The 27618-nt window shown below is 30.8% G+C and overlaps 2 protein-coding genes and 1 long non-coding RNA gene across 4 annotated transcripts; all 3 read right to left on the minus strand.

Annotated features, from left to right (window-relative positions):
- Window positions 1-6: 6 nt before the first annotated feature.
- LOC111710070 (uncharacterized) lies at window positions 7-14897 on the minus strand. Of its 2 annotated transcripts, none has more exons than XR_002766989.1 (3): window positions 14878-14897; window positions 652-743; window positions 7-104 (listed from the first exon to the last, which is right to left on the minus strand). It is a non-coding gene; the product is annotated as an uncharacterized LOC111710070 (long non-coding RNA). The 2 variants fall into 2 exon arrangements; XR_002766988.1 differs by lacking the exon at window positions 14878-14897 and adding an exon at window positions 8594-8673.
- LOC111710069 (uncharacterized) lies at window positions 1797-7795 on the minus strand. Its single transcript, XM_023484090.1, has 4 exons — window positions 7757-7795; window positions 7132-7225; window positions 3552-3610; window positions 1797-2660 (listed from the first exon to the last, which is right to left on the minus strand). The coding sequence occupies exons 1-4, from the start codon at window positions 7761-7763 to the stop codon at window positions 2419-2421; spliced, it is 402 nt and encodes a 133-aa protein (XP_023339858.1). The 5' UTR covers window positions 7764-7795; the 3' UTR covers window positions 1797-2418.
- A 749-nt stretch (window positions 14898-15646) lies between the features above and the next one.
- LOC111710068 (mucin-5B) lies at window positions 15647-27217 on the minus strand. Its single transcript, XM_023484089.1, has 25 exons — window positions 27021-27217; window positions 26402-26459; window positions 25854-25964; window positions 25594-25800; window positions 24285-25520; window positions 23484-23562; window positions 22823-22896; window positions 22300-22369; window positions 21977-22024; window positions 21846-21919; window positions 21726-21781; window positions 21534-21634; window positions 21243-21320; window positions 20875-20963; window positions 20159-20554; window positions 19596-19674; window positions 18985-19058; window positions 18576-18645; window positions 18332-18379; window positions 18200-18273; window positions 18082-18137; window positions 17890-17990; window positions 17457-17537; window positions 16432-16520; window positions 15647-15883 (listed from the first exon to the last, which is right to left on the minus strand). Exons 1-25 carry the CDS (start codon window positions 27091-27093, stop codon window positions 15760-15762), a joined length of 3546 nt encoding a protein of 1181 aa, XP_023339857.1. The 5' UTR covers window positions 27094-27217; the 3' UTR covers window positions 15647-15759.
- Window positions 27218-27618: the final 401 nt, after the last annotated feature.

The raw sequence follows: 27618 nt of genomic DNA on the forward strand, positions 1-27618 counted from the left end.
TTTTAAACTTACATTCCATCTTGGATCGTTCTCTGGGTCCTCCCAGTGTGTATAGCGAGCCTGCAGGGCTTTATATACAGGCAGAAGGCAGAAGAAACAAACAACTGAAACAGTACCATATATTAATGGAATAATGGATTGATCCATGAAATTTAATTATTTTAGAAATTGATTTGCAAAATGAACAAGATAAGCAACTCTCTTCGGTAACTATGATAAAAGCTATAATATTATAGCTCATAGTAATATTTTGAAGTTTCTCCCGATCTTTTATTTACTCTTAAAAATGCTATAATAATATAGTATATTGTTATATATCACGAATATTATTAACTGCAATTCTAGCTATGAAAAAATAGCCAAATTATATTGTAAAATAAATGCATTTTTCGTTTATAACTAGTGACAATATATGTAAAATGTTGTAAAACTAACTATGTTTACGAAAATAAAAAATATTTTGTCTTAAAAAAGAATTTTCAAAGAAAATTTTTAATACTTCTGGAAATTTATAATAAAGGAACTGAGTGTTTGCCACAAATGCGAAGTTTCCTAGAGATTCAAAAAATCCCTTTCAAATTACAGAGTTACATAAGTTTTCGCGAACACTTCCTTTAAACTCTTTGTTTTTTTCTTTCTCAATGATGTTACCGATGATGATGATGGTGGCAAGTATGAGCATCCCCCAGGTTGCTTCAGCAGCGCTCATCATCAATTCAGCCCCTGACCCCGACATTTTAGTTCTAAATATAGATTTAGTCTGGTATAGGTAAAATAAGGCATTTAGGCAATGTATCTGAGGACTCAGGAAGTAGGTATGACAGCCCAGCTTTTATGGGCATGTGTTAGTTAAACGAGTCAGAAAATTTAAGCTTCCTAGTTCAAATAATTTTCGAGTTTTCTCAAATTGACCCCCCCCCCCTCTGTATCCCAAGTCGGATGTTCATCAAGTTAGAAAAAATGTTTGCAAAAAATTGTCCAAAAATGATAAAATATACATTTTTTGAAAAGCCCTTAAACATGCCATTTAAAAATATGCAAAAAAGGCAAAATATTTAACAACCTGATGTGTAACTAAGAAAAATTTTAAAAAATTTGTTGTTACAAACTTGTGCAATCCGTTTCCTTATGTCATAGGCTTTCAAAAAATGTAAAATCTGACAACTGAAAGTTGGTCAAAACAAACATTTTGTTTGTTAAAGGAAAAAAGTATTAATTCAGAAAGTATGCCTGAGGACTCAGACATTCAGTATAAAAGCTTGATTTTAGACCTAAAGGGAGGGCTATGGGTATTCAGGAAAAGTCAGAAAATTTCAACAGCCTTAGACCAATCAATACGTTTAGAGTTAGAGGAAAGGGGGGGGGAGTCAAATTGACCACCCCTAGGGCCCCCCTCCGGCAGGAATAGCTGGAATAAGGAATAAGCTTTTGGTGCAAGTGTTCAGCGTTCAGCAATTTTGTTGCAAATTATTTCAGCTAATGAGGATTTTTTAATGCTACCATGTAGAACAAACATACTGGATTCAAAAGTTTAAGTTGAAAGTTATTTTGTTTAAAAAAAAGATAATTTGATGAAAACTGAGACTCTGGCATCATTTATTCTGAACACATAATGTAATGTTTTAGGTTTATGATAGTTTTCCAAACTTTAACCTTTCTTCAAACAGGAAACAAGTTTTTGATCTAAATTTGATTCCTAAATAATTTTTATGTTTGAATAAAAAAAAATCGTTTATAATTGAGGCACTTGCATCAGCCAATGTTTTTTAGAGCCACCTTCCATATTTTATAACTTCTAAATGTTATATAATATATATTTTACTTTTACTTTTATTTATATATAATTTAAGAACATGTTATTGAATTTGGTTCAAGAATTATGAGCAAGGTAGGCGCTGGATGAATTATGAGTCCTATTAGCATATTTATGGGCCTGCTTGCCATAAATATCTCCATTTTGGTACAAACATGAATAGGTTTCACATAAGATAGGATCTTGGATAAATATGGAAATAATTTATACAAAGTAAGGAAGGCTTCATTAAATGGGAAAATAAAAAGTGAAATGAGATTCAATTTCTTCATGCATGGTGTTAAGAACAAATAAAAAAAGGGATCTACATACTACACATAAAGCATGCAGAGAAAGCTACCCCTCCCCTCCCCCTCCCACTCCATCTTCTCAGAGAACCCTCATCTCATTCTGTGAATGCCTCTCACTAAGCTTTACAGTTAACTAGAAGATATGTTGGTAAACAAGAGCTAAATTGTTACATAGTAAATTTTCAGATATATTATTTAAAATTGGTTTAGCTTGGCTCAAAAAACGGAAATAAAAAATATAAATAATTGGAGCTTTCCTTTACTGTTTTTGATATGATTTTTATATTAAAGCTTGTGGCAAACTTGTGTCAAATATTACTGATTATCACTTGGCTTTTTCATTTTCTTGTAGGTTTTTCGTGGTTTTGCTGGCTGTGGGGCTTCTTTAACAACTTCAATGGCTGCTTGGATGGTTGTTTCAGTAGTTTGGTTTGGTTTTGTAGTCAGCTGTGCTTCACTGGGTTGAGCAGTCAGCTGATCACTACCCTCCTCAGTCTCGCTCTGGGATCGGGAGTAGTAGGCAGGTGGGGTTCCCAGGCTCGAAACGTCTGCAGATCCTGCAGTTAAAAATGTTGTCTGTTGAAAAAAATCTGCCCAAAAGAAATCAAAAGTTACTTCTTAAACTGCTGAATACCTCCCATTGTTTCAGTATATATAGTACATATGTTTAGGTGTCCTATTTAAAAGATATTTCAGTTTTGGACATTGGGTTAGGCGTTTTTAAAGAGAGTGAATGTTTTTAGAATTTTTGAGACATAGAAAACGTTTAAATGATGTATAATTACTTAGTTTAAACTAATTAGATGTTAAGGAAATATTTCTCCATAGAAATTTGTTAATAAATCAATGCTCAAATCTTTTTTTTCTTTTTCATCATTATTTTGAATATTGAATTTGTTCACAGATTATTGCAAATTCTTCAAAATGTCGTCTTTTAAATAAAAATTCCATAAATTCTACAGAAAATGTTTGTGAGCAATGAGAGATTACAGAAACAAATAACTGAATAAGATTACTGATTTTCGATGATAAGAGTTAATTTTTAATTTCACAGCCTGTTCCTTAACAACTAATTATTTTATTGTAGAAACTTTTTTACATTTATGTCGTTGTTATTTAATAATTGAAAAAATCGATTCTCAAAATGTCACCACTCAAATGGATAATTTTGAAAATTAACTTTGCGTTCAAACTCAGTTATTATAGAACATCAAAACGTTTTATCTGTCTAAAAAAATGAATCCTAGAAATTTTCTCTAGAATTCTACATTCTCAGTTCAACCACTATACATTGCCAGTCACTCCTTTTAATAAATCTTCTGTAACATGTGGTTAATTAAATTAGTTTTTTTCCAAAAAAATGGGTTTCACAAATAAATTTTCTATTAATTTTCAATAAATTTCTATTGATAAACAATATTTTGTCCAGCCCTCGTAGAAACCAGTACCTGGATTGAAAAGATCTGTATAGGCTGGCGGAAGTTTGATTTCCACTTGATCATCCATTCTAGAAAAAATTAATAAAAAATAAAACAAACTTGATTTTTATTTTCAGTTTCACACAGTGGTTGGTATTTATATTAAAACAATGAAGACAACTTTTCTATTCCAGATGCTATTTCTAACAGCTTTTTTTTAATTACAAGTTTACAAGTAAAAAAATTGACAGCTCTTCTCTTTGTTTCCATGTTTATGTGTATCTCTGATGTCTCAAAGCTTGTTAGAAATTAAAATTGAAATCTAAAGTCGTCTTTATTGTATTGATATATATGACAACGGCTGTATGAATACTGCTGGATCTTCTAAAATATATTTTATTGTGCATAAAGTTGTAATCCTAAAATTAGAAACTCTCCCTGAGTTCCAATATGAATTCTCTATGGGACCCAATGTCACATGCTTAAGATTTTTAAAGGGGAACTAATTAGGGTTTCCGTTCGCAAAAAATGTTTGTTAAATGTTTTGAAAGTTTGGCCTAATATCGTCAAGTTTAGTTTCAATAAAAAATATGCATGATGTTAATTATCAGAGAAATTAGCCATTGAGAAAATGCACATTCAAAGCTATATTTAGCACAATGATGTGACACATTTTTCTACTATCACTGGAAAATAACTTTTCTTGAATCAATATCATTTCTTAAGATATAATTCTTTATGTCTTTGTACAAATAAGTTATCCGCGGCTACAGATCAAGTTTTGCGATATTATTGCGCATGTCGTGAATCCAGCTACAGATCAAGTTTTGTGCTATTATTGCACATATTGTGAATGAAAACATGAAAAATAGAAAAGAAAAAACTTTGTTCTTTGAAAAATAAAGTTCTTTGTAAAAAAGCTGCAAGTTTTAGAAAATTTACATATTTTTGGTTTTTGCAAACTAAAGTTTGGAAAACTTTGCAAATATTTAAATATTGTTTGGTTAAGAAATTTTCAAATATGCAAATTTTTTGTAATTTTAGTTTTCCACATTTTTTGGAGTTAACAATATTAAAGAAATATTATTAAAATATTATTACTACGGTGGTAAGCGGTAATATCAATATAATAAAAAAGACTTTTTTATTTAAGTTTTCATTGTGAGCAAGCTTTTAACGAATTACAAGTAATTTCAAGTAATTAAAGAGAAGCTTTTAAATTGACAGCTTCTCTTTGTTTCCACATTTTTGTGTATCCATGCTGTTTAAAAGATTTATATGAATCAAAATTCAATTCGAAAGTCGTCTTCATTATAATGATATTATCGCCTACCACTGTATTTAAACTATTATGCCGTTTTCTACATATTTTCTCCTAGTTTAGCTGAAAGCATGTGTAAAACTTTCAATCTTTTCTGGATTCTTTATTTAAATGTAATTTGGACAAATAGTACGTTTTCTGAATTTTCAATTGTTTAAGATATGATTGAACTATTGAATCATATTGAACAAAAGAAATGACATGATCATGACAGTTCTGTAGACTTGAGAATACAACCAACTTTTTGTTCATATAACTTTACTAAAGTTTAGAATAAGATGTGAAACTCCGGGGGNGGAGTATCCGATATTCTGTACAAATTCTTAACAAAGAATTTTAGTATCATGTATATGACAGTGTTATACAAACTACTTACTTGAACATGTTTGAATAATTTAATAAGTTTTGAACTAAAAAAAATAAATTCTAGAGATTACTTCTAAAATAGATGACTTTTTTTGGTCAAATACGAAAATGATAATCCTAGTACACCCCGATCTAAAGGTTGCAAGCCCACACACAAATTAATAGCATTTTGCCAATTATTGCTAAAAAATATTTTTTATTCCTAAAATGTATATTTGACTCCAAAAAAAGGATAAAATAAAAAATGAATTCGAATGACTATAGCATTTTTGAAAATACGTTTATAGTATATTTTTAAACACCCTGCTAACATACTACATTTGTTTAAGTTCTAAGCTAAATGTAAGTCTACTGACACATAAATAAAGAGAGCTTTGAGATAGTGTATAAGGATGGATAAATATATGCTAATTTTATTCTATTTTCTCCTCCTCTACTCCCCAGTATCTGCTCTATTATCTCTCATCTTAAAATGTTCTCTCAGATGAAATTGATTTAAATTACTTCATAAACCCAAGAACAAATACACTTTATACATCCATGGTTGTTTCAGAGCTTTAGGGCATTGGACTTTAAAAGGCATAAAGTTTATAAAGGTTTCAAATTGATTTTTCTTTTTTAAGTTTTCTTTTAAACTATGCAACACTTTTATCCTAAGAGAAAATATAAGGAAAAAAATGATCGTACTTTAACGATAATTTTTGGAACTTTTTTCTGTATACAGAGTTTCCGCCTTGGTGAAAAGTATAGAAAAGAAAAGTTTTGTATCAACAATATTGAAATAGGTTTAACTTTCCAGATTTATTTGGAACCTTTTAAAAACCAAACAAATTACTGCTTAATCACAATCAATTTATACAGTAAGACGCAGAAACTGTGGAATAAGAAGACGACATATAAGAAAACGTTTTTGTATCTCGTCTTCCTATTCTACAGTTTTATGGGTCTCACTGTATATAAATTTATAAAAAATGTAGATCATAAAAAAACTGTGCTTGACTTTAAATAAGAAAATATGATCTCTTTTTCTCATTTTCTAAAAAGATGATAATTTAATGACGACCTAAACATTTTTAAATATAACATTAGAGTTGTTCAACGGTATACTAAATAAAAAAAGGGTTTACAGCTTCATGTTACCATAACGTAAAAAGGGTTTACAGCTTCATGTTACCATAACGTAAAAAGGGTTTACAGCTTCATGTTACCATAACGTAAAAAAACTTCCTAAAATCTTATCATTTGATGGTAATCCTGAATCTCTTACAATTATTATTATTGAATTAAGATTTTAAAATCAATGTGTTTAATACGATGGTAGAAAGTTGTTCTTTTGAAGCTAGTTTTTCAAAACAATAATAAAGATTGTAAAACATGTCTACTTGTTCAGTTTCTGAGCAATTTTTGATATTAAACATTTAACAATTTAAAGATTCAGAGTGGTGCCATTTAAAACTTTTATCTGATTAATTATTGGAAGATATCGTCATTTTTCTAGCTTAAAAATTGATTTAATTGTGTATTCGTCCTGTTTTTTCGGCAACAGAATATAAGAAGTAACTTTTATAAGGAAACCCCGACTAAAAATAATTATTTTTAAAAGTTTGTTTAAAAAAATAATTAATGCATTCTTAATTCCTCTATATTACACCTAGGGTTTCCAATCGTAATTCCGTTGCGCGGAATTACGTGAAATTGCGTGGAGTTGCACGCAACTGTGTGGAATTGCGCGCAACTGTGTGGAATTGCGCGCAACTGTGTGAAATTTCGCGCACATATTCTCAAATTGAGCAGAAATGGGCGGAATTGTGCGGAAAGAACAGGGCCGGAAATGGCGCGCAAGTGAAATCCACTTGCGTTGGAAATACTAATTACAAAGGACTCCGAGGCGTACAGTACCTTTAGGTATATAATTATATTTACCTTGGAAAAACACACGTATTTCTGAAGCTGCTTCCTCTGCTGACGGTATGGCTACTGCAAACACTAAGCCGGTTGTACTTATTGGTCTCTCGTCCTAAACAGTTGGATTACTTTTAAAAATAATTTTTGTATTTCAAAGCACACGTTTCATAAAAACCTTTTACTTTTAACTTTTTATCCTATCACAATTGAAGGGGGGGGGGGGGGCACCCCCCCTGTGGTTTTTTTTCTAAACAACTTAAAAACTGCTAACATAGGACCGCTAAAACTTTTTCACTTTTTCAGGGCTAAAATTTATGTGTTTGGAAACCCTTGAAAAATGAATGTAATAACAGGTGTCACACGTTAATATTTGTCAAAAGTAAAAATTGAACATTTGTTCGACTTACGTTTTGAACTTTAAAGATAGAGGTCTGATTTTTTTTTAATGAACAGGTCCTAAATGGCATGTATCAAACTCCCCTATCTGAACACTAAGGGCAAAATCATGGGGAGGGGACATCCCCCACCCAAATCTATATATAAGAAAAAAATAGCCCAATCGGGAAGGATTAGGAATATTAAAGCAAACAAAAAAAGGTAAATTTCGAAAAATAAATATTTGATGTATGAATCATGATCTTACCTCCCATTCTTGGTGAGGTGGGAGAAAATTGAAATTGATCACTCTGAAAAATTACATTTATATTAATTTGATTGATTTCATTTGTTTCTCTGTTTGTATCTTCAATTAACCTCAACATGGTAAAATCGATCAGTCAAACATTGTGTGTCCACCATTAATTTTTGAACCATCAAAATTGAAAAAATAACTGAAAAAAACACCATTTTAAAAAATGCAAAAATTTAAACATAAAAATCTGCAAAAATTTGACAACAGATAAAAATTTCAGTTAGAGCAAAGTCGTCCATCTTTTCTCGGTCTAACTCTTTTAGATAATCTGATCAAGAAATGTTTCATGTTCAATCAAACACCTTGTCTTAAAGATTGGATATTGTTTTTGAAACGATCGATTGTTAAAGAAATGTTAGTTCTTGATGTATGGATAAAATTGTAGAATATTAAAAAAACTGTGTTTGACTTTGACCAAGAAATTGCACTCTTTTCTCCTTTTGCCAGTTTTTTAGCATACATGGATGGATACTTTTTAGCATACATGGATGGATACTTTTTAGCATACATAGATGGATACTTTTTAGCATACAAGGATGGATACTTTTTAGCATACATGGATGGATACTTTTTAGCATACATAGATGGATACTTTTTAGCATACAAGGATGGATACTTTTTAGCATAGATGGATGGATACTTTTTAGCATACATGGATGGATACTTTTTAGCATACATACCCCCCCCCCCCAGGGTAAATAGGGTTTATCAATAGCAGGGTATATGTGTAATCCTTGACCCCGAGTTCTAAAACTTAATAAATAATAGGGTAAATGTGTAGTTTCTGACCTCGACATTTAGTTCTAAAACTTGATAAATCATAGGGTAAATGTGTAGTTTCAGACCCCAACATTTTAGTTCTAAAACCTAATAATCAATCGTAGGGTACACGTGCACCATGTTCAAAGTTTGTATTTTGGTGTTAAATGAAAATTACTGTATTTCTTATGTTGAGATTTTTTTTTTATCAATAAAAGTTATTCCCCCCCCCCTCCCCCTCATTAGTTATACTTGAATAAATACTTATTATAACAATGTTTCTTATGCAAAAAAGTACAAAAAGAATAGGAATTGAATTGAATCACATTTAACCTAATTTGGAAAACCTTGGAATTTGACAGATTTGCATTTTTCCAATTTAGGAATTCTTGTAATAAAACGTCTGAAATATTTTCTCGGGATTTATCAATTAAGCTTTTGATTTTCACCTTGGCCCACTGTTATAATGAGAACATGAATTTTATGCCTTTTTATTGAATTGATTTTTTTTATAAAATATGAAAAATAAATACAATGAAAAATTAAAATTTTTAAATATAATTTTGGTTTGTTTTCCTTTAAAAAGAGTTTTTCAACAAAATGTTTTGCTTTGAGTTCTTTTTTCTCAGTAATTAAGAATGTACAAATAAAGAAAACATTTTGAATTCTTCATAAAAAGTAAAACAGATAAAATAGCGAATAGACTAATTACTCACAACAACATGGTCGTCAAGAATCGATGGATCTGCATTTAACCTAAGAAGCTGATAGTACATTTTTTAAAGAAAAACGTTACTTTTATTATCTTTGTACAGGAGAATGCTGAGTACCGGAATGACACACAGCCCTGATATCTAACCCATGAAAACTTCCTCGTCGGAACGGGACAGAAAGATTTCCATCTTCAACACCATCTATTCCCTTCCGATCTCAAGTCGGCCATGTAAACCGTTGTGCATGTTTAACTTTCCATGTTAACTCATGCACATTTAAAGGTTTGATCTCGATCACGTAGACCGGCAAATTTTACAGTCAAGAACAGATTTAACTGATCCATTTCTTAAACAGTTTATAAATTTCAAATTTCTTCTAATTAAAGGAGTTATTTTTTCTCATGCGCACATGGTTTCCTTTTCTGAAAAGTGCTCTCCCGCCAATTAATGATAAAATGAACTCGGTAAAGTTCTTAGTATGGGAAAGAAAAAATAAAAATTGTAAACCTCATAGGTTAAACCTTGTCAAAAGTTTCTTTTTATTACTACTGCAAATACAAGGCACAAGAAATCCGCTTCTACTTTTTCCGAAACCTGGAAAAATGAATAGTATTTTTATTCCGAGTTTAAACCTTGTGAACCTATCGTTTTGTTTTGAACCTGATTCCTTATTAACTATTGAGATTGCTATATGCTTGAACCTTATTAACTATTAAAAATGATATAGTACCATAACCCACTACTATATGTAAAACTCTTTTTCCCGTAACCCTAAATCCCTCGTAAAATCTTCCTAGCATCTCTGGAACATTTTTATTATACCACTAGCTATAAGTTATAGCTAATATATATAATTGTAAAAAAATGGCATTGTCGTATATAGTAACCATGTTAATATTTACATGTAAATTTTGTTAACAGAAATAACTTTACGGAAATAAAAAAATATTTAGTTTTAAAAAAAGACTAATTACTTACTATTAATTTAATTCAGAACTAGTCTTAAGATAATCATATTTATCAGAACAGACGACATATAAGAGAGGATAAACTAAATTAAGAAAATTTCAAAAATATAAAATTTACCCCCTCTTTCAATTCCAAATTTTGTTCTTAATCTGCCCAAGGTCATATTTTATGGAGCTTATTATATTTAAAATGAATTTGCAAAGCAAAAACTCCCCTGATTTCTTTGTCTATATATTTTTGCAGACTTAATTTGAACTGTTCAAATGTCGCCATTATCTAAAAACTTTCTTTTTTAAAAATAGTGCACATAGTTTTCCCTATTTTCATTTGCTGGGTCAAGACCTGTTTAAGGATGTACTTGTGAAAATTTGTTTGCATATTTTTACTGTAGAGGACTTTCTAAAAATGTGTTAAATGTAGTTATATATTTGTATCAATTATTGGGTTTTTGGGTGCTCTTCTTGGCTCTTTCTGTCAGCATTTTTTCTCTTTCTACAATATTAATCAATTACAAAAAAGTAATTTTGTAATTTTGATCATTCCCCGGGCCACGTAATTGTGCGACACAAAATTTGTGCCATTTGTGACAATTAAAAGAAATTATTTGCTAAGAACAATTGGACACTGAAAGCCAACGGTGATCACAAAGTTCCAATGATGTCAGATCATCTATTTTATTCTCGTTAAATGTTTTTTTCCACCCGGTTTGTGAAATGCTTTTGTTTAACCCTATTCCCGCTGGGGGGGGGGGTCAATTTGACCCCCCCTGTAGTTTTTTTTACATAACTCAAAAAGAAATTTTCGCAAATTTGCAAATTTTTTTGCAGATTCTAAAAGTAGAGCACAAGAGCTTTCTAATGATGTATCATTTGTCATATTTGGACATAAAACATGGGATTTAGAGGGGGGGGTCAAATTGACCCCCCCCCAGCGTATCCTGGTTTTCAAGTACCCCAGCGGGGATAGGGTTAAACTATCTCCTACGAGAGGCAATGCATGTTTCCTGGAAGCTGGAAACCTTCCAAATATTAACTACTAGCTGAAGGGCCCGTGGTAAAAAATAAAATTTGAATAACATAAAAAAAATTGAGAAACAAAAATTCAATTCTTTTTAGCCTTTGTCATCCCCAGGCTTTCCATTAGCGTCAACAAAAAATGTTAACCCATTCGGTCCAGCCGTTTGGCCGGCTATAGGGAACATATTTACGAATGTCTTGTTTTATTATGTAGATTTTATAGAATTTGTTTATGAGTGTAATTGGGGAATGATGATTTGATTTAACTTTTTTATACAAAATTCAAATAAAATTTCATTGCTTACATATATTTTCATGAATATATCTTTATAATCTAAGAAATATTTTATAAATTAATGTGTATAGTGCAGGAACAGAACAAACCCATATTTCTAATCCCTATATCTTTGCAATATGATGGTGTTTGTTTGTTTCAAATATCAAATGTCTCTATAGATATCTGGTTAAAAAGAAAAAAGAAAAAAAAAGTGTTTTTTTTTTGGCAAAAACTCATTTTCATTGTAATTTGAATATGATTTTTAGGTTTTTAGGAAAGCTATAGGCGATAGCTAGATTCTATTTACAGAAACTTTTAATATTTTTAGACTTTTAAAAGGTTTTACGAAAATCTTAGAAAGACCCAATAGATTAATTAATTGTATTTTGTAGAAGTTTGCTTTTATCAAACATGCAATCGTTTTAAAAACGATATTTATATCATCTTCTTGGATAATAAATTTGCATGTTTGATAAAAGCGAACTTCTACATAATATTTTTTAAAACATTAAAAGTTTTTGTAAAACGAATCTGGTTATTTCCCATCCCTATATACAATATTATAATTTATAATTGCTTTAAATAAATAAGAAATCTTATATTTATTCATAAAAAGAATCAATCTCCTTTTGTTTGTTGGTTTGGATGTTCAAGCATAACAATTAAACCTATGCATAAGGCATAAGGACCGATTTGATTCAAAATTTTGACTAGGAAGAACCTCAGGCATGTTCTTAGCTTGTTTTAAAATTCTAAGTATAGTGGTTTGACAAAGAAGAATGTCTCTTTGGGGTTGACTTTTATTGCGAAACTTTAGTTTCCAAGAAAAGCTGTCTTTAGATAAAGCAGAAATCTCTGTTTGTCTGTTTACATTCTCATCATAACTTAGGAAACCCTGGACCGATTTACCTTTTTAAGATTTTTACGATTCTATATTATGTGGGTTAACATTTAATAGTAAACTACAGTCAAAGCTGGGTTTTCAAGCTAGTTTGTAATATTTTCAGGAAAGCCTACTCAGCCTCTCAAAACAAAAGAAAACATTGTTATGAAGTATTGCGCATTTTATTTTGTCCAGGTCGTGTATTTGTTTGAATATAAGGTGCTTGTTGCCAAGACTAAACATGTGATGAAAACGTCAGGGTGTCAAAAAATACAAGATGCCAAAATCAAAATAAAACATTTTTATTTTGAAAACTTTTCTTTTTGCTCCTTTACATGTATTATTATTTATGTAATGCGTTAGGTAAGGTACAGGGTGGTAAAAAGTCCAGTCTGTGTAAAAAATATCTAAATCTAAAATAGCCCATTACTTTTTTGTGACTAAAGCTACAGATCTTTAAATTATATTTTTAAAAATGTATGTAGAAACATATGTGTCTAACTTTGATATTTGTTTAAAACAAAAACACAAATATTTTTACATATTTTTTACCCTTCTTTGGGCATTTTTTTCAACCCTACCTAGCAGGCCAAAACTATTAAAGCAGTTGGTACTATTTTCAATTTATGTGTTCAAAAAAATAGGCTATGAACATGCATTTAATTCAACCCTATACCAATTCTCTAAGTGCTATATCTCCCCCAGGCTATACATAGATTCAGCTCCCCCATCCTTTATAGGGTTAAAAGCATAGAGAATAGAATATATAGAGAGGAATTTAATGGAAAAAAGTGTAAAACGGCCATTTTGTTGTACTGTTTCCATACTGCAGGTGTACTTCACATATTTATGCTATATAACCTGTTGGGCCCTGGAATATCATTATATAGAAAATCTAAAATTATTGTTAAAAGAAAACCAAATTATGAAATAGGCTGGTTTCATAATTGACCAATGATCATTTCACATAGACTCTATGCCTTCCACTTTACAAACGATGATTTTCCGTTATAACTATAAATCAAATGATGTTTTTATTCACCTAATTCATTATAAAGTTTATTTAACAGTTTAAAAAATTCGAAATTGAAATGGATAGTCTAGGGAACATACTGTATTAATGTACTCTACTGCATATAATTTGTGAACATTTACATGATTTGTACACTTTGAACTCCATTTCAGGCTGAAAGGGACTGAAAAAAATCATACCGAGAGATTCTTTTAATTCCTTTCTATATATTCAATTCTCTATGGTTAACAGTGCTGTCCGATCAAGAATGAAACAGATAATTAATGTTAATAATGATGAATTAACTGATTATTTTCAAGTGTGGTTTCTCTACAAAAGTGACTTGTATACATTTCTCTACCGCAGGATAGGATTTATCAGAATTTAAAACTTTTAAACATAGAAATTAAGAATATTAATGAACTAATTAATTAACAATCAGTTATCAGTTTCAAAGGTACCCTTGTGAATCGGGCACTGCGATTTTTGCATGGAGGGTCACTTTTCTCTTCACTCAACCTCGCGTTAAAGAGACTACATGGTGTCCCACAAAACATGACAGTAGGTAAATAGTTTAGAATGTCTTCTTCCAAAATTTGTTTAATTGTTTAATACCAAAGACAACAATAAAAATATTCTATAGGAGTCATATTATGGTAAGATTAATTTCAAAGTAAAATATACTTGAGCAAAAGATTGTTTAAACGAAAAAACCTGCAAACAGCCGTTAATATGTAATATAGTGTACGGAAGACGACATTCAAAACTATTTACCAACTGTCATGTTTCGTTGGACACCCTTTATCTCCGAAACATGATGATGTTATCCTTAAGTTTTTAAAGAAAAATAAGATTTTAATAGATAATATTTAAATAACGATAAAATAGTTAATAAAAAGACGAAAAGCCAATTGACAAAAAACAAAAATGCTTAAATTTGAACTTGAAATTTCTGAATTGCAGATTTAATTTTGGATGATGCACAAAGTCTTCGCAAAAATATAGTTTGGCATAATTAAATTTGCATGGTTTCTAAAGATTCTATAATGTGTCACGCTTTATTTGCCATATCGCAAATATTTAAACTTAAAACTGGATTTCGCAAAAACAAAACTATACCAGATGTTTTTTGCAGATTTTCAACTTTTTTTAGATAACAATAATATAGCTTAACAACTTTCCAAGATGTAAAGTTTGTTAAAAAAGAATATTTTGATTGGTTTTCATAAATCTTCAAAGTTTTACACAATTAATTTTGATGTAATGATATATATACCACCCACAGTGAAATGCATACCTCAGTCATTCAATACTCTTCAAAAGAGTAAGGACAAACTCCTGATGATGCCAAAGTTTTTGGCGAAATATATTGAGAAGAAAATGATATAATTCTAGTGCTAGAGAGTAGGGTTGGGATTTGTTTAAAAACGATCTAAAGTCATACCTCAGTATACGCAGAAATAGATAAAGTGTAAAAGCAAAATATTCCAAAAGGTTCGGGAAAATTTAAAAAATGGGTTTTGAACATTACAATAGTGTATCAACTATGGAAGAAACGAAGGTACTGACGAACCTTGTTAAAACATCATTAGGGGACAAGATTTTTATATATCAACGAAAAAACTTTTTAAATTCAAATATTTTTCTAGATTTTATTTCAGAATTTGTTCATATATTTCTACTTTCAACCCCCCCCCCCCCCCCCTCTTGTTACCCGGGGATTTCTGAAAACAAGCCCCTGCATGAAACTCAACAGAAAGCCACCGGTCACCTTAGACTTAGAAAAGCAAAATATATCTATCTATCTATCTATCCATTAATCTATCTTTATATTTATCTATCTAGTTATCTAACTATATATCTCTCTATATATTTATATATCTATCTATCTAGCTATATATCTATCTGTATATCTATCTTTCATTCTTTCTTTCTTTCTATCTATCTATATTTCAAAATGTCTAAATATATATCTATCTATCTATCTTTATATTTATCTGTCTATCTGACTATCTAAATATTTTCTAAAAGTAAGGTGTGTACTGTGGTGCCACTATAGCTTCAAACTATTCCATAAAGTTTTGTCAACAATTAACCTTTAATTATATCTAAAAGTTAGGTTATTATAAAAATAAATGGGACTAGGTTGAGTTTAAAATAAGGTGGTATAAACAAAATATTCAAGGAATTTCCATGTTTTGCAAAAGATGGCGTAAAATATCAAATTTATTAAGCAAAAACAAAGAATGCGTCCACTAGATGAAATCTGAATACTCTCTATCATCTGATTTGTATTAGTTTTATTAGCAAAGTTTGCATTAGTTAACTATTTTTTGTATTTGTTGCGTGGATTAATTTCACACAGTGCAGGTAGCAAACTTGTACACACAGAGTTTTGCCAGTTGGTGCTTATCGTTTGAACACAGGTCTTTACAGGGTCAGGCTCCATTCTAGACATTGATTTTTAGAAATATTGGTTAGGTCTTCAAAATGAAAAATCAGCCAGAATTTGAAAATTATTTAAAATGACCAACTTTCAGAGCAACAGTTAAAAACCAAAATTGTTTGCAGGATATGGGATGCAAAGCGCCCTAAAAGCCTAGTCTAGATAAATAGTGTAAAGGAAACTTCTTCAGGAACCCTTCCTATGACTCTTTGCTTTTAAATGATTACTATGCAAGCACTTAAAGGGACTGTAAGCGTAATTTCAAATGCGTGCATGCCGAATCTGATCAATAGTGTAGAAAATTTTGTTGTTCTTCTAGTTTCAAAAGTGTTTAATTCGGAAAATTCCTATTTGTTTTCCTGCCGTAGAATTACTCAAGTCACTTTATTATTGAGAACTCGCAATTGAAAATAATCAGTTCTCAAAATTATAATATCATTTATATACTTAATTTTTATATGATCAGACAAAGCTTTAAATAGATATGTTTACTTTATTCAACGCGTCTACCTTATATATATTGGTTGGCAAGGTAATATTTTCAATAATTACCTAATGTAAGAATTGGGACTGTAATCAAGAGGTGAAGAGTCAACCAACCAACTTGTAACACCATTAATGTTTATCAGTCCAATCCAGGCCTGAAAAACAGTCATTATCAATTTCGAGGATTATTTTTTTCTGAATGGTTTGTCTTAGTAACCCAAATTTCTAGCAACACAACCTTTTATCATTAAAAATAAACACTCCAATTAGGGGGCTTTAAGCATAATATTAAGTGACCCTCCATAAAAAGGGCACTCTTGTAACCTTTGACTAATCATTGAGGAAAGAGAACTCCGTGTGTTTGTCTTTAAAATTGCTTTTTAAATGCTGTAAAACTGGACTGTACACTAGCTTAGTTTCTGTAGATAAATATATCCGACATCCCTGATCAGTCAAAGGTTTAAAGGGTACTGTTGGGAATCAGACACTCCACTCTACAACTGAAGGAGGGTCATTTAAAATTTCAAATTCTCTGTAGTATGTAGTAAATAAACTTTTTTTGGTGTCTCACTCCCCTTTCCCTGATATCATTCTAAGGTTTTGGTTAACATATTTACTTTTAGACCTGTTCGACTAGCTCACGTGGATTTAACGGTTCTGTCAATATTTCAGAAAGCTGTGACTTTTGATCACAATTGGACCCATTAAACCTAATTTGTTAGCCTTTTTTCATAAATACTTTTTTGTTGGCATATGCATTTGAATGAAAATGTATAACATAAACAAATCCGTAAAGTAAATGATTATTGAATTAAAGACCAAAACACGTTTGATTTTAAATAGAAGAAACCGAATGCTGCTCACTCTGGTTAGTCTGGTGTGAGTTGTCCTGTTCAGTTTTAAATGAAGTTTACATGGCCCTTTCTTCTAAAGCATTCAAAAGCCATTAACTTTATTATTGAATTAAAAACAGGTTAACACAAATTAAAGGAATTATAATGTAAAACACATTTTTCAATCATGAAGTATACACTAGTTTTTGACTGCTTCAGGATTAAGGGTCATGTTGTTTAATTAAGTTAACTACTCACCTCTATATTTCCCATGTCTAGAACATACATAAGTAATTCTTCCATTTCCTTTTTGGAATCAACTTTAACAAGACATCCTTTCTAAAATCAAAGGATATTTGTACTCATCTTTTTTCCACACGCAATTATAACTTCTTCCTATTTTATTTTAAAATAGCTTTTGTATTCAAAATGAAGCTGTTATCTTTTTTGAAAGCTTGACAGAGATTTGTTATTTAATGATAAAGAAATAAAATGCAAATATCTATTTCATTTCGGGTGATTTGCTTAACACAATATTTATTATTTTATAATGATTTAAAAGGCTTGACTTTTGCTGAAATGTCTACTATAAGTTAAAAACATAAAAAACAAACTATTCTGTTTATTTATAAAAGTTGGTGCTTGTTAAGAAACCCTTGTTTATTACTAATAAAAGAAAACATTAAAGCACCTGTGCTTCACAGCGGGATTTAGCATCTTCAAAAGAGGAGGGCTCTGAGATTAGCTTATAACAACCAACATTTGTTTTCACCCAACCAACCGGACACTCAGCTGCAAATAATTGGGTTTGCTTTATATTCCCTTTTCATTTTAATTTTTTGTCTTTAATTAAGATTTGTTTCTGTAATAATGTTTCACTTACCAGCAAAGCATTGGTCGTGAACTATTTTAGGAACAAAAAAACCTTCAACTGAAGGACTATGTAAAAATATTTATAGAAAACTAATCATTTTTCATTTATGTATTTTATTTTGACCTACTTTGGTAATTCTGAAGGTATTCCACAGTCATCATAATCATTAGTGCAAAAGCATTGGTTTTTATAACAATCTAACTAAAATGGAAACAAATATGCTTTTTTAGTTTTCAGAAATAAAATTTATTTAACTTACATCTGGACATTGCCCGCAATCACAAAGAAAATTGCATTCTCCTAAAATCTGTAAAAAAGTGTTGTAAATTCTCTTTTTTCAACAATTCAGCTTTAATCTGTTTATGGGATGTCAAAATTGAAAAAATAAGTCACTAAAAAATGTTGATTAAAAACAAATTTTAAAAATCCATGAATGCTAATGAATAATCTGCAAAAATTAAAAAGCAACCTTGCAATAATTTCTTGAAAATTCAAACCTTTACCTTTTTACATTGTCCATCACTGTAGCAACCATATCCCATTGGACAATCTGTATTGGAACAATCTTTCTTCCTAGAAAAGAATTGAGCTTCTCATCATCATTTATGTAACCTATTAATATTTACCCGATCATTTTGTTTCTGTAAATCAATTATTCTATTTAGAAGTAACCTAATAAAAACTAATATTTTAGTTCTAATTGTATCTTATTCATTCTTAGTCTGGGTTTTCTAATTGTTTTTATTATTCTCAACAGCTTTTCCAGCAAGACATAATACTAGAATCTTATTTTTAAAAAAATATTGCTGTATTAAAATGTTATTACTACAGAAAATTTTTTTTAAGTTTGACCTATTTAACCTAACATAGTATGATAAAGTCATCTATCCAGAACTTCTGGTGTTAAGTTACCTACAGGAACCTCCACCACATTCCATTGGAAAAGACGAGCCTTGATAACAATCTGCATCTGTTGTGCAGGGTATCTAGTAAAGAAATTAAATCGGAGGTCATATTAAATTGCATTGTACATATATTCACAAAAAAACTACAAAAGTATGTACAGTCTAAAATACAATAAATAATCATGCTGCATATGGATAGAACTTTATAGCATTAGTTCACTCTCTGAAAACCTCCTTCTGTAATTACTGTTTTTTTTATATAAATGAGTTGGGGTTGATAAATTTTCCCTTCTAATAGGATGTATATAAAGAAAATTCTGTTTGCTTAGCTATTTTACTCAGGACTTACAGCCTAACAGGGTTGAGATGTATTTGGTTTCGTTTATCTGATTTCAATCACCTTTTGGTGTATTTTTCAACAATTTGTACACCTATGGGCATTCTTGCTTTGCTATCAATTTATTTTGAATGAGTGGACAAAAAAGTAATAAAGAGAAAAACAAAATTCGTTAAATTGTGATTGAAAGTCACAGCCAGACGAAACTGTTAAATCTGCATAACATTGTAATTAAATAGTTGTGTGAGAGAACTGTTCCAAACTGTGGTATAAGTATTCACCTGCTTGCAGAAACCCACATTAGTTCCATTGTCCATAGTGCATACAAGGTCATAAAACTGATTACAAGCACTTTGAACACTGAAATATGGTTTTTTGTTTCATTATTTCAAAAGAATTGAGTCTTTGCCACAAACCTAAATTTTCTAAACCCTATATTGTTACAACCTGATTGTGTAAACATTTGATATTTCCAACTTAGATTATTTGACCCAGCATAGTTCTTAGTTTAAAATATCTAAGGTCTAACAATTTTGGGTGCAAAGACATAGTGATAATAAAATCAAAGTTGTGGCCAAGACTCAATTCCTGCTGCAACTAAAGATTATTAAAAGCTGAAATATAAGGTTTTGTTTACAAATGATTATTTTTGAAAATTAACAAGTTCAGTTCTTTGTTCAAAATTAATGGTTACTTGATAAGCCTGTCAATTCTGTTGATTAAATTAATTGTTATCAAATGCCTTGAAAAAAGCTCAAACGTGCCTGCACAAGATCTACCAGTTAGTTCATTTCCAAACAAAGGTTACACACTCAACAAACAAGAAAAGTTTGCAAATACTTACCTACAAGTATCATTTACACTTCCATAACCTTCAAAAGGAGGAATTATACAAGTATCAGGTCCATAAATTGTAAACTGTGATCCGGGTGGACTAGTATATGGTGTTTCTGAAGGACTAGAATATTGTGTTCCTGGTGAGCTAGTATATTGTGTTCCTGGTGGACTAGTAATTTCTGTTCCTGGTGGACTAGTAAATGTACTGGTAGCTTCTGTTCCTGGTGGACTAGTAGCTTCTGTGACCAATGGACTAGTAGCTTCTGTTCCAAGTGAACTAGTTTTTTTGTATTTGTTGCTTGGATTAATTTCACAAAGTCCAGGCAGCAAACTTGTACAAACAGAGTTTTGCCAGTTGGTGCTGATTGTTTGAACACAGCTCTTTAATGGGTCAGGCTCAATCCTAAACATTAATATAAGAAATATTGGCTAGATTTTGCCAATTATTTGGATTAACTTTGCATTAAAAAGATGTTCTAAAACCATTTCTATGAACTGTCATATAAGTATTTAAAAAACATACATTTTGACTATTGAGGAAGATATTCAAAACAGTTATGTAATTGAATTGATACATAAAAAAATGGAAACAATATTTTTTACAAAAGTAATAGATTGATTGTTAGAAGGGTAACAAAACAACAATTTCTAGTTGTTTATTTTATATAAAAAATCAATATTACATATATTGGTTTGGACTGTAAGAATGTTTTAAAAAATTACCTTATGTAAGTAATGGGAGAGTAGAAGCAAGGCGTAGAGTCAACCAACCAACTAACAACACCATCTATGTTTGTTAGTCCAATCCATGCCTAAAAAACAGCCTTTACAAATTTCATGAATTATTTAAATGTGTAGTTAATGTAATTTATGGTTTTGTTTGTCTTGGCAACTCAAATTTCTAACAACTTTAACTTCCCACAACTTTTTATTATTAAAAAAAATCACTCCAAGAGGCTATAAGCATTATTTTTAAGTCACCCTGCAAGCAATTATGATTATTTAAAAATAAATTTTTTCTTTTTAATAACCAACTGTAAAACAAGAATTATTATTTATCTAACCACTAACCAATTTTGCTAACTACTAACCTCAATATCTCCCATAAGAACATAACTGAGTAATTCTTCCATCTCCTTTTTGGAATCAACTTTAGCAAGATACCCATTCTAATATTTAGAACTTTATTTACTCATGTATTTTCCTTTCACAACTATATTCTTTCTTCTTTGACAATGAAATATACAGCTTTTGTATTCAAATTGAAGATACTTATGGTTTTGAGGAAGTTTGAAAAATATTTTTTATTTATTGATGAAGAAATAAAACACTATTTATATTAAAAACAAAACATTTAAGCTGCCTCTCTATTAACAAAAAACCTGTGATTCACAGCGGGATTTAGCATCTTCAAAAGAGGAGGGCTCTGAAATTAGGTTGTAACAGCCAACATTTGTTTTCACCCAACCAACTGGACACTCAGCTGAAAATAATTGGGTTTGTGTTATATTCTTATTTCATTTTTAGCTTTTGTCTTTAATTAAGTTTTTTTTCTGTAATAATGTTTCACTTACCAACAAAACATTGTTCATGAACTATTTTAGGAACAATGAAACCTTCAACTGGAGGACTAAATAAAAATATTTATAAATAAAACTAATTATTTTTCATTTATATATTTTATTTTGACCTACTTTGGTAATCCTGCAGGTATTCCACAGTCATCATAATCATTAATGCAAAAGCATTGGTTTTTATAACAATCTAACTAAAATGGAAACAAGTATGCTTTTTTAGTTTTCAAAATAAAATTTATTTAACTTACATCTGGACATTCCCCACAATCACAAAGAAAATTACATTCTCCTAAAATCTGCAAAAATTGTTGATTTGAAATTTTCTTTCATTCAACAATTCAATTTTAAAATCCATTTAATCTGTTTGTTTGTTTATAAACAATAAATCTCAATATGCTAAACCAATTGGCAAACATTTTTGTGATATCCAACATTTTTATGGAATGTCAAAATTGAAAAAATAAGCCTTAAGAAAATGATGATTTAATCAAATTTTAAAAATCCATCAATGCTACAGGACAAATCTGCAAACATTTAAAAGCAATAATTTCTTGAAAAGTTTGATCTTTACCTTTTTACATTGTCCATCACTGTAGCAACCATATCCCATTGGACAATCTGTGTTGGAACAATCTTTCTTCCTAGAAAAGAATGGCTCCTCTGATGATCATTTATGTAATCAATTGAATATGGTTTAAAAATTTTTTCCCAATCAATTTTATTTTGTTAATTAATAATTTTATATGGAACCAGCTAGAAGGCTTGGTGTTGCCAGTATAAAAAGAATAAAAATAAAAAAATATAAGTGTTCACAAAATTTTTTAGCAGTTTCCCAGCTATAGGGAACATATATTTGTTTTGTTTTATGGTAGAAAGATAGGCCCAGAATAAAAAAAATCATGATGAATTTGGTTCGGGTTTTCAAGTGTTTTTATCATCCTCAACAGCCTTTCCATACACATAACACTTGAATCTTGCTTTTTGCATAAAATATGAGTGTATTACAATGTTAGATATTACAGCATGATAAGTTTAGACATATCTAACCTTTTAAACATAGGTAATAAAGTCATCTATATTCTAGTTTAAATTACCTACAGTAACTTCCACCACATTCCATTGGAAAAGATGATCCTTGATAACAATCTGCATCTGTTGTGCAAGGTATCTAGCAAAGAAATTAAAATGGAGGTCACATTTAATTGAATTGTAAATATATTCACTCAATATAACAAAAGTATGTGCAGTCTAAAACCAATTAGTTTGCATGCTGAGATGCTTTAATGGAAATTATTTATGAAAAAGATTTCATGTTTTTTTTTGGGGGGGGAGGGGGGTTTGTGACACAGACCAGACCTACCTTTTGAGCTCACAAGTGAAAGGCATACTAAGTTTAAAGACCATATAAATGGAGGAGAAGTCCCAACCCACTCCAACAGGGATAGGGTTGATAAATGTTGTCACCTAATAGGAAGTACACAGAAAATTATCTATGTTTGCTACATTGTACTTTCTAAATAGTTTTGTAAGAATACAGAAACTGTTTCAAAATTTCACATACATTTTAGGGTTTACAACACGAGTGGAATTTACTTGCACACAATTGTAGGCCTTTTAATCCCACATAATGCCATGCCATTCTGCACAATTCTAAACAATTTTGCACAATTCCATGCAATTCTGCATGAACCCATGCAAATCCTCACATTTCTACACAGTAGAATTGCAGGTGAAAACCCTACAAAAAATGTCTACCTGTTTGCAGAAACCCACATTAGTTCCATTGTCCATAGAGCACACAAAGTCAGAAAACTGATTACAAGCACTTTGAACACTGAAATATATATTTTTGTTTCATTTTTACAAATCTTGGAAATAAAGGTTATTTAAAGCTTCTATATATGAATTTATCTTGGGTGTCTGTTTGTCTGTCTGTTTGTTTGTTTGTATCCAAGAAACGTCAAAACCGCTGGACCAATGGGACCCAAATTTTTTGTGACCACATCAAAAATTTAAGTTCTTGAAAATCTGCGAATTTTTTTTAAAGTTAAATTTTTCTTCTTAGTTTTAAAGTGTAAACAGAAATAACATGTTCACAATTTAAATAGAAGATGGACGCGAAGCGCCCTAAAAGCCTAGAAAGAAGGGCGTGAAGCGCCTCAAATTTCCAGTAACAGACGATAATAAGGCTGTTAAAAAAACTGAGATCAGTAACTAAGTTCCGTTCTTAGTTAAAAGTAAATGGCAACTTGATTTAGACTGTCCTTTCTGTTTATAAAATTAATTTTTATCAAATGCTTTGAAAAAAGTTCAAATATCCATGCCCTAGGGGAAAGCCTTAGATAATTCCAAACAAAGATCACACACTAAGAAATCAAAGAAAGTTTGGAGATACTCACCTACAAGTATCATTTAGAGTCAATTCTGTTAAATAAATTAATCGTTATCAAATGCCTTAAAAAAAGCTCAAATGTGCCTGGCCAAGATCAAAGACTTAGTTCAATTCCAAACAAAGGTCACACACTCAATAAGCAAGAAAAGTTTGCAAATAATTACCTACAAGTATCATTTAGAGTTCCATAACCTTGAAAAGGAGGAATTATACAAGTATCAGGTCCATAAATTGTAAACTGTGATCCGGGTTGACTAGTATATTGTGCTTCTGGAGGAATAATATATTGTGTTCCTGGTGAACTAATATATTGTGTTCCTGGTGAACTAATATATTGTGTTCCTGGTGAGGTAGAGGCTTCTGTTCCTGGTGGACTAGTAGCTTCTGTTTCTGGTGGACTAGTATATTGTGTTCCTGGTGGACTAGTATATTGTGATACTGGTGGACTAGTATATTGTGTTCCTGGTGGACTTGTAGCTTCTGTTTCTGGTGGACTAGTATATTGTGTTCCTGGTGGAATAGTATATTGTGTTCCTGGTGGACTAGTATATTGTGTTCCTAGTGAACTAGTATATTGTGTTGCTTGAGGACTTGCAGCTTCTGTGACTGGCGGGCTAGTGGCTTCAGTTCCTGCTGAGCTAGCAGCTTCTGTTCCTGGTGGACTAGTATATTGTGATCCTAGTGGGCTAGTAGCTTCTGTTTCTGGTGAACTAGTATATTGTGATTCTGGTGTACTAGTCTCTGTTTCTAATGGACTAGTAGTTTCTGTTCCTGGTGGAATTGAAGCCTCTGTTCCCAGTGGACTAGTGGATTCTGTTCCTGGTGGACTAGTAGCTTCTGTTCCTGGTGGACTAGTAGCTTTTGTTCCAAGTGTACTAGTAATTTCTGTTCCTGGTGGACTCGTGACTTCTGTTCCTTGCAGAATTGTAGCTTCTGTTCCCAATGGACTAGTGGATTTTGTTCCTGATGGATTAGTAGCTTCTGTTCCTGCTGGACTTGTAGCATATGTTCTTGGTGGACTAGAGGTTTGTGTTCCTGGTGAACTAGAGGTTTGTGTTCCTGGTGGACTAGTTACTTCTGTTCCTGGTGGACTAGTAGCTTCTGTTCCTGAAAAACTAGTAGTTTGTGTTCCTGGTGGACTAGTTACTTCTGTTCCTGGTGGGCTAGTAGCTTCTGTTCCTGGTGGATTAGTGGTTTCTGTTCCTGGTGGACTAGTAGCTTGTGTTCCTGGTGGAATAGTGGCTTCAGTTCCTGTTGGACTAGTAACTTCTGTTCCTGGTGGGCTAGTAGCTTCTGTTCTTGGTGGACTAGTAGCTTCTGTTTCTGGTGGACTAGTAGCTTCTGTACTGTGTGGACTACTGAATGTTCCAATTGACATGCATTCTGATAAGTGAGGAGTTCTGAAAATGTTGAGTTTACAATATTCATAGTTAATGGAAATATGATAGCAAAGTACCCAAAACTGTTTCTTACCTGCAGAAACAGTTGTTTTCCTCACATATACCTTCTCCTTGTTGTAGTCCGTACATACCAACACACTGACAGGTGCTACTACAATTCCCATAGGTAGGTTTACATTGATTCATATAGCATTTATACCCTTCACCGAGCCTTGTGCAATTATCATTACTATTGCAGAGTTGAGGAACACAAACAGATTTAATCCCATCACATTCACATCTTAATAGTTTTATCAGTTTATTGAAGACAAAACAAATTGCTATAAAACATACTTTACAGGATGATCTGTTTTAGCCTCACAATCTGCATCTGTTGAACAGTCAGGAGTTTGACAAATACCAATCTTGGTGCAGATCTGCTGCGCACCACACTCATTTGGAATTCTAGAAAGTATATCAGGACAATGCTTAAATGAGCAGTCAGTATTATAGGTATATAAATAAATACACGGCTGGGATGTCCAGAAGACATAAAGCGAAAATAAAAATAAAATTTAGATAATGATAAATTATACATCTTCTTACAATTGCTTTCAATAATTTTTTTCTATAAAATCTTCATATTTTATGAGGATATACATTATCATGCATATGTTGGTTTTTTATAATGGGGCAAATGATACTTCTTTTTTTTACTTTTGATAATTATTCATAATTTTTTTAAACAGCAGTTCATATATGCATTCCTTCTCTTTCACTCTTTCACTCATATTTAAATATTATACCTGTACCTGTAAATGAAATTAAAGGATTTCTTATTTTTTTCTCCTTTAAAAGTACACTCTTAGCTCAGGATATAAATCAACCTATGTATAACTTACTTACAACTTCCCCCCCTGTAACCATCAGAAGGTGGTGGAGGAGGAGTATACACCGCATCTAAAGCAAGCATTGTAAGAATGTAAAGCAGCATTATTATCACTTTTCAAATCCATTTACTATTGTTCTATTTGCATTTAAATGCCCAATTGACTGATAACTCTAATAGGGAGGGTTGAAAAAAATACCAACAAAAAAGGGTGGGAAAAATGAAATTTTTTCTTTTTTTAAAACAAATATCAATTTGTGACAAATATTTATTACATCCATTTTTTGAGTTCTTTTTAAAAACAAAGTTTTTAGATCTTAAGCTTTAGTCATAAAAAAAGTTATCGGCTATTTTAGATTTTTATTTTTACACAAACTGGACTTTTTCCGCCCTGTACCTTACCCTATGCATTAAAAAATTTAAATTTCTATTCATGAAAATTTCAAATATTTTACTGTGACAGTGTTAAAAATGAGAGTGCTAGGGCAAAAAACAAGAGGGTTGGGCGAAAAGTCTGTTTAGGGTTAAGTTTTTTTCTGAATATGCATTAATACTTTTATTTGTTGATGGTATTAATATTATCCAACTCTATGTACATTGTTTACTTTAGAAGCACAAAATGGATATTTTACCTGGTGTAGGGCATGATTTAGCTGAAGTCAAAAAGATTGCAACAAAAAGAGTTTCCCGTTTTAGAAAACACATGTAACCTCAACTGTAACGTTGTAACTATATAGATTAACAACAATCTTACAACTTATAAAGTGTTAAAACACTTTGAACTATCACTCACATCATATTTTTTGCTTTGATCTAAAACTATTTTAATAAATATGGTATCTCTGCTTTATAATGTTCTGAAAGTGGACCCCTTCACATTTAAAGAAATAAAAGTAATAAAACATAATATCCTAAGTCCTGATAAAAGAAATTCAGTGCACTTAGATATAATGGCAATTGAATCATTGTCATTAAAAGATTCAACCAAACACGCAATTTAAAGAGACTGCACATACAGATGAGCGTCGTATTTCTGAATTTTTAAACGAAAAAATTTTTCGTTAGTAATTGCGTAGTTCAGAAAAATTGAAGAACAATTTGGATTTAGCTAAGAAACTTAAAAAAAAAATTTTTTGAAAACAAACCATAAAAAAATAAACAAACAATTTTAATTTTTTTGTTCTTTTTTTAACAAACTTTAAAAAAATGCAGAAACAATTTATTTTAACC

This window comes from Eurytemora carolleeae, unplaced genomic scaffold, assembly GCF_000591075.1.
Source record: "Eurytemora carolleeae unplaced genomic scaffold, Eaff_2.0 scaffold1024, whole genome shotgun sequence".
Classification (NCBI taxonomy): Eukaryota; Metazoa; Arthropoda; class Copepoda; order Calanoida; family Temoridae; genus Eurytemora; species Eurytemora carolleeae.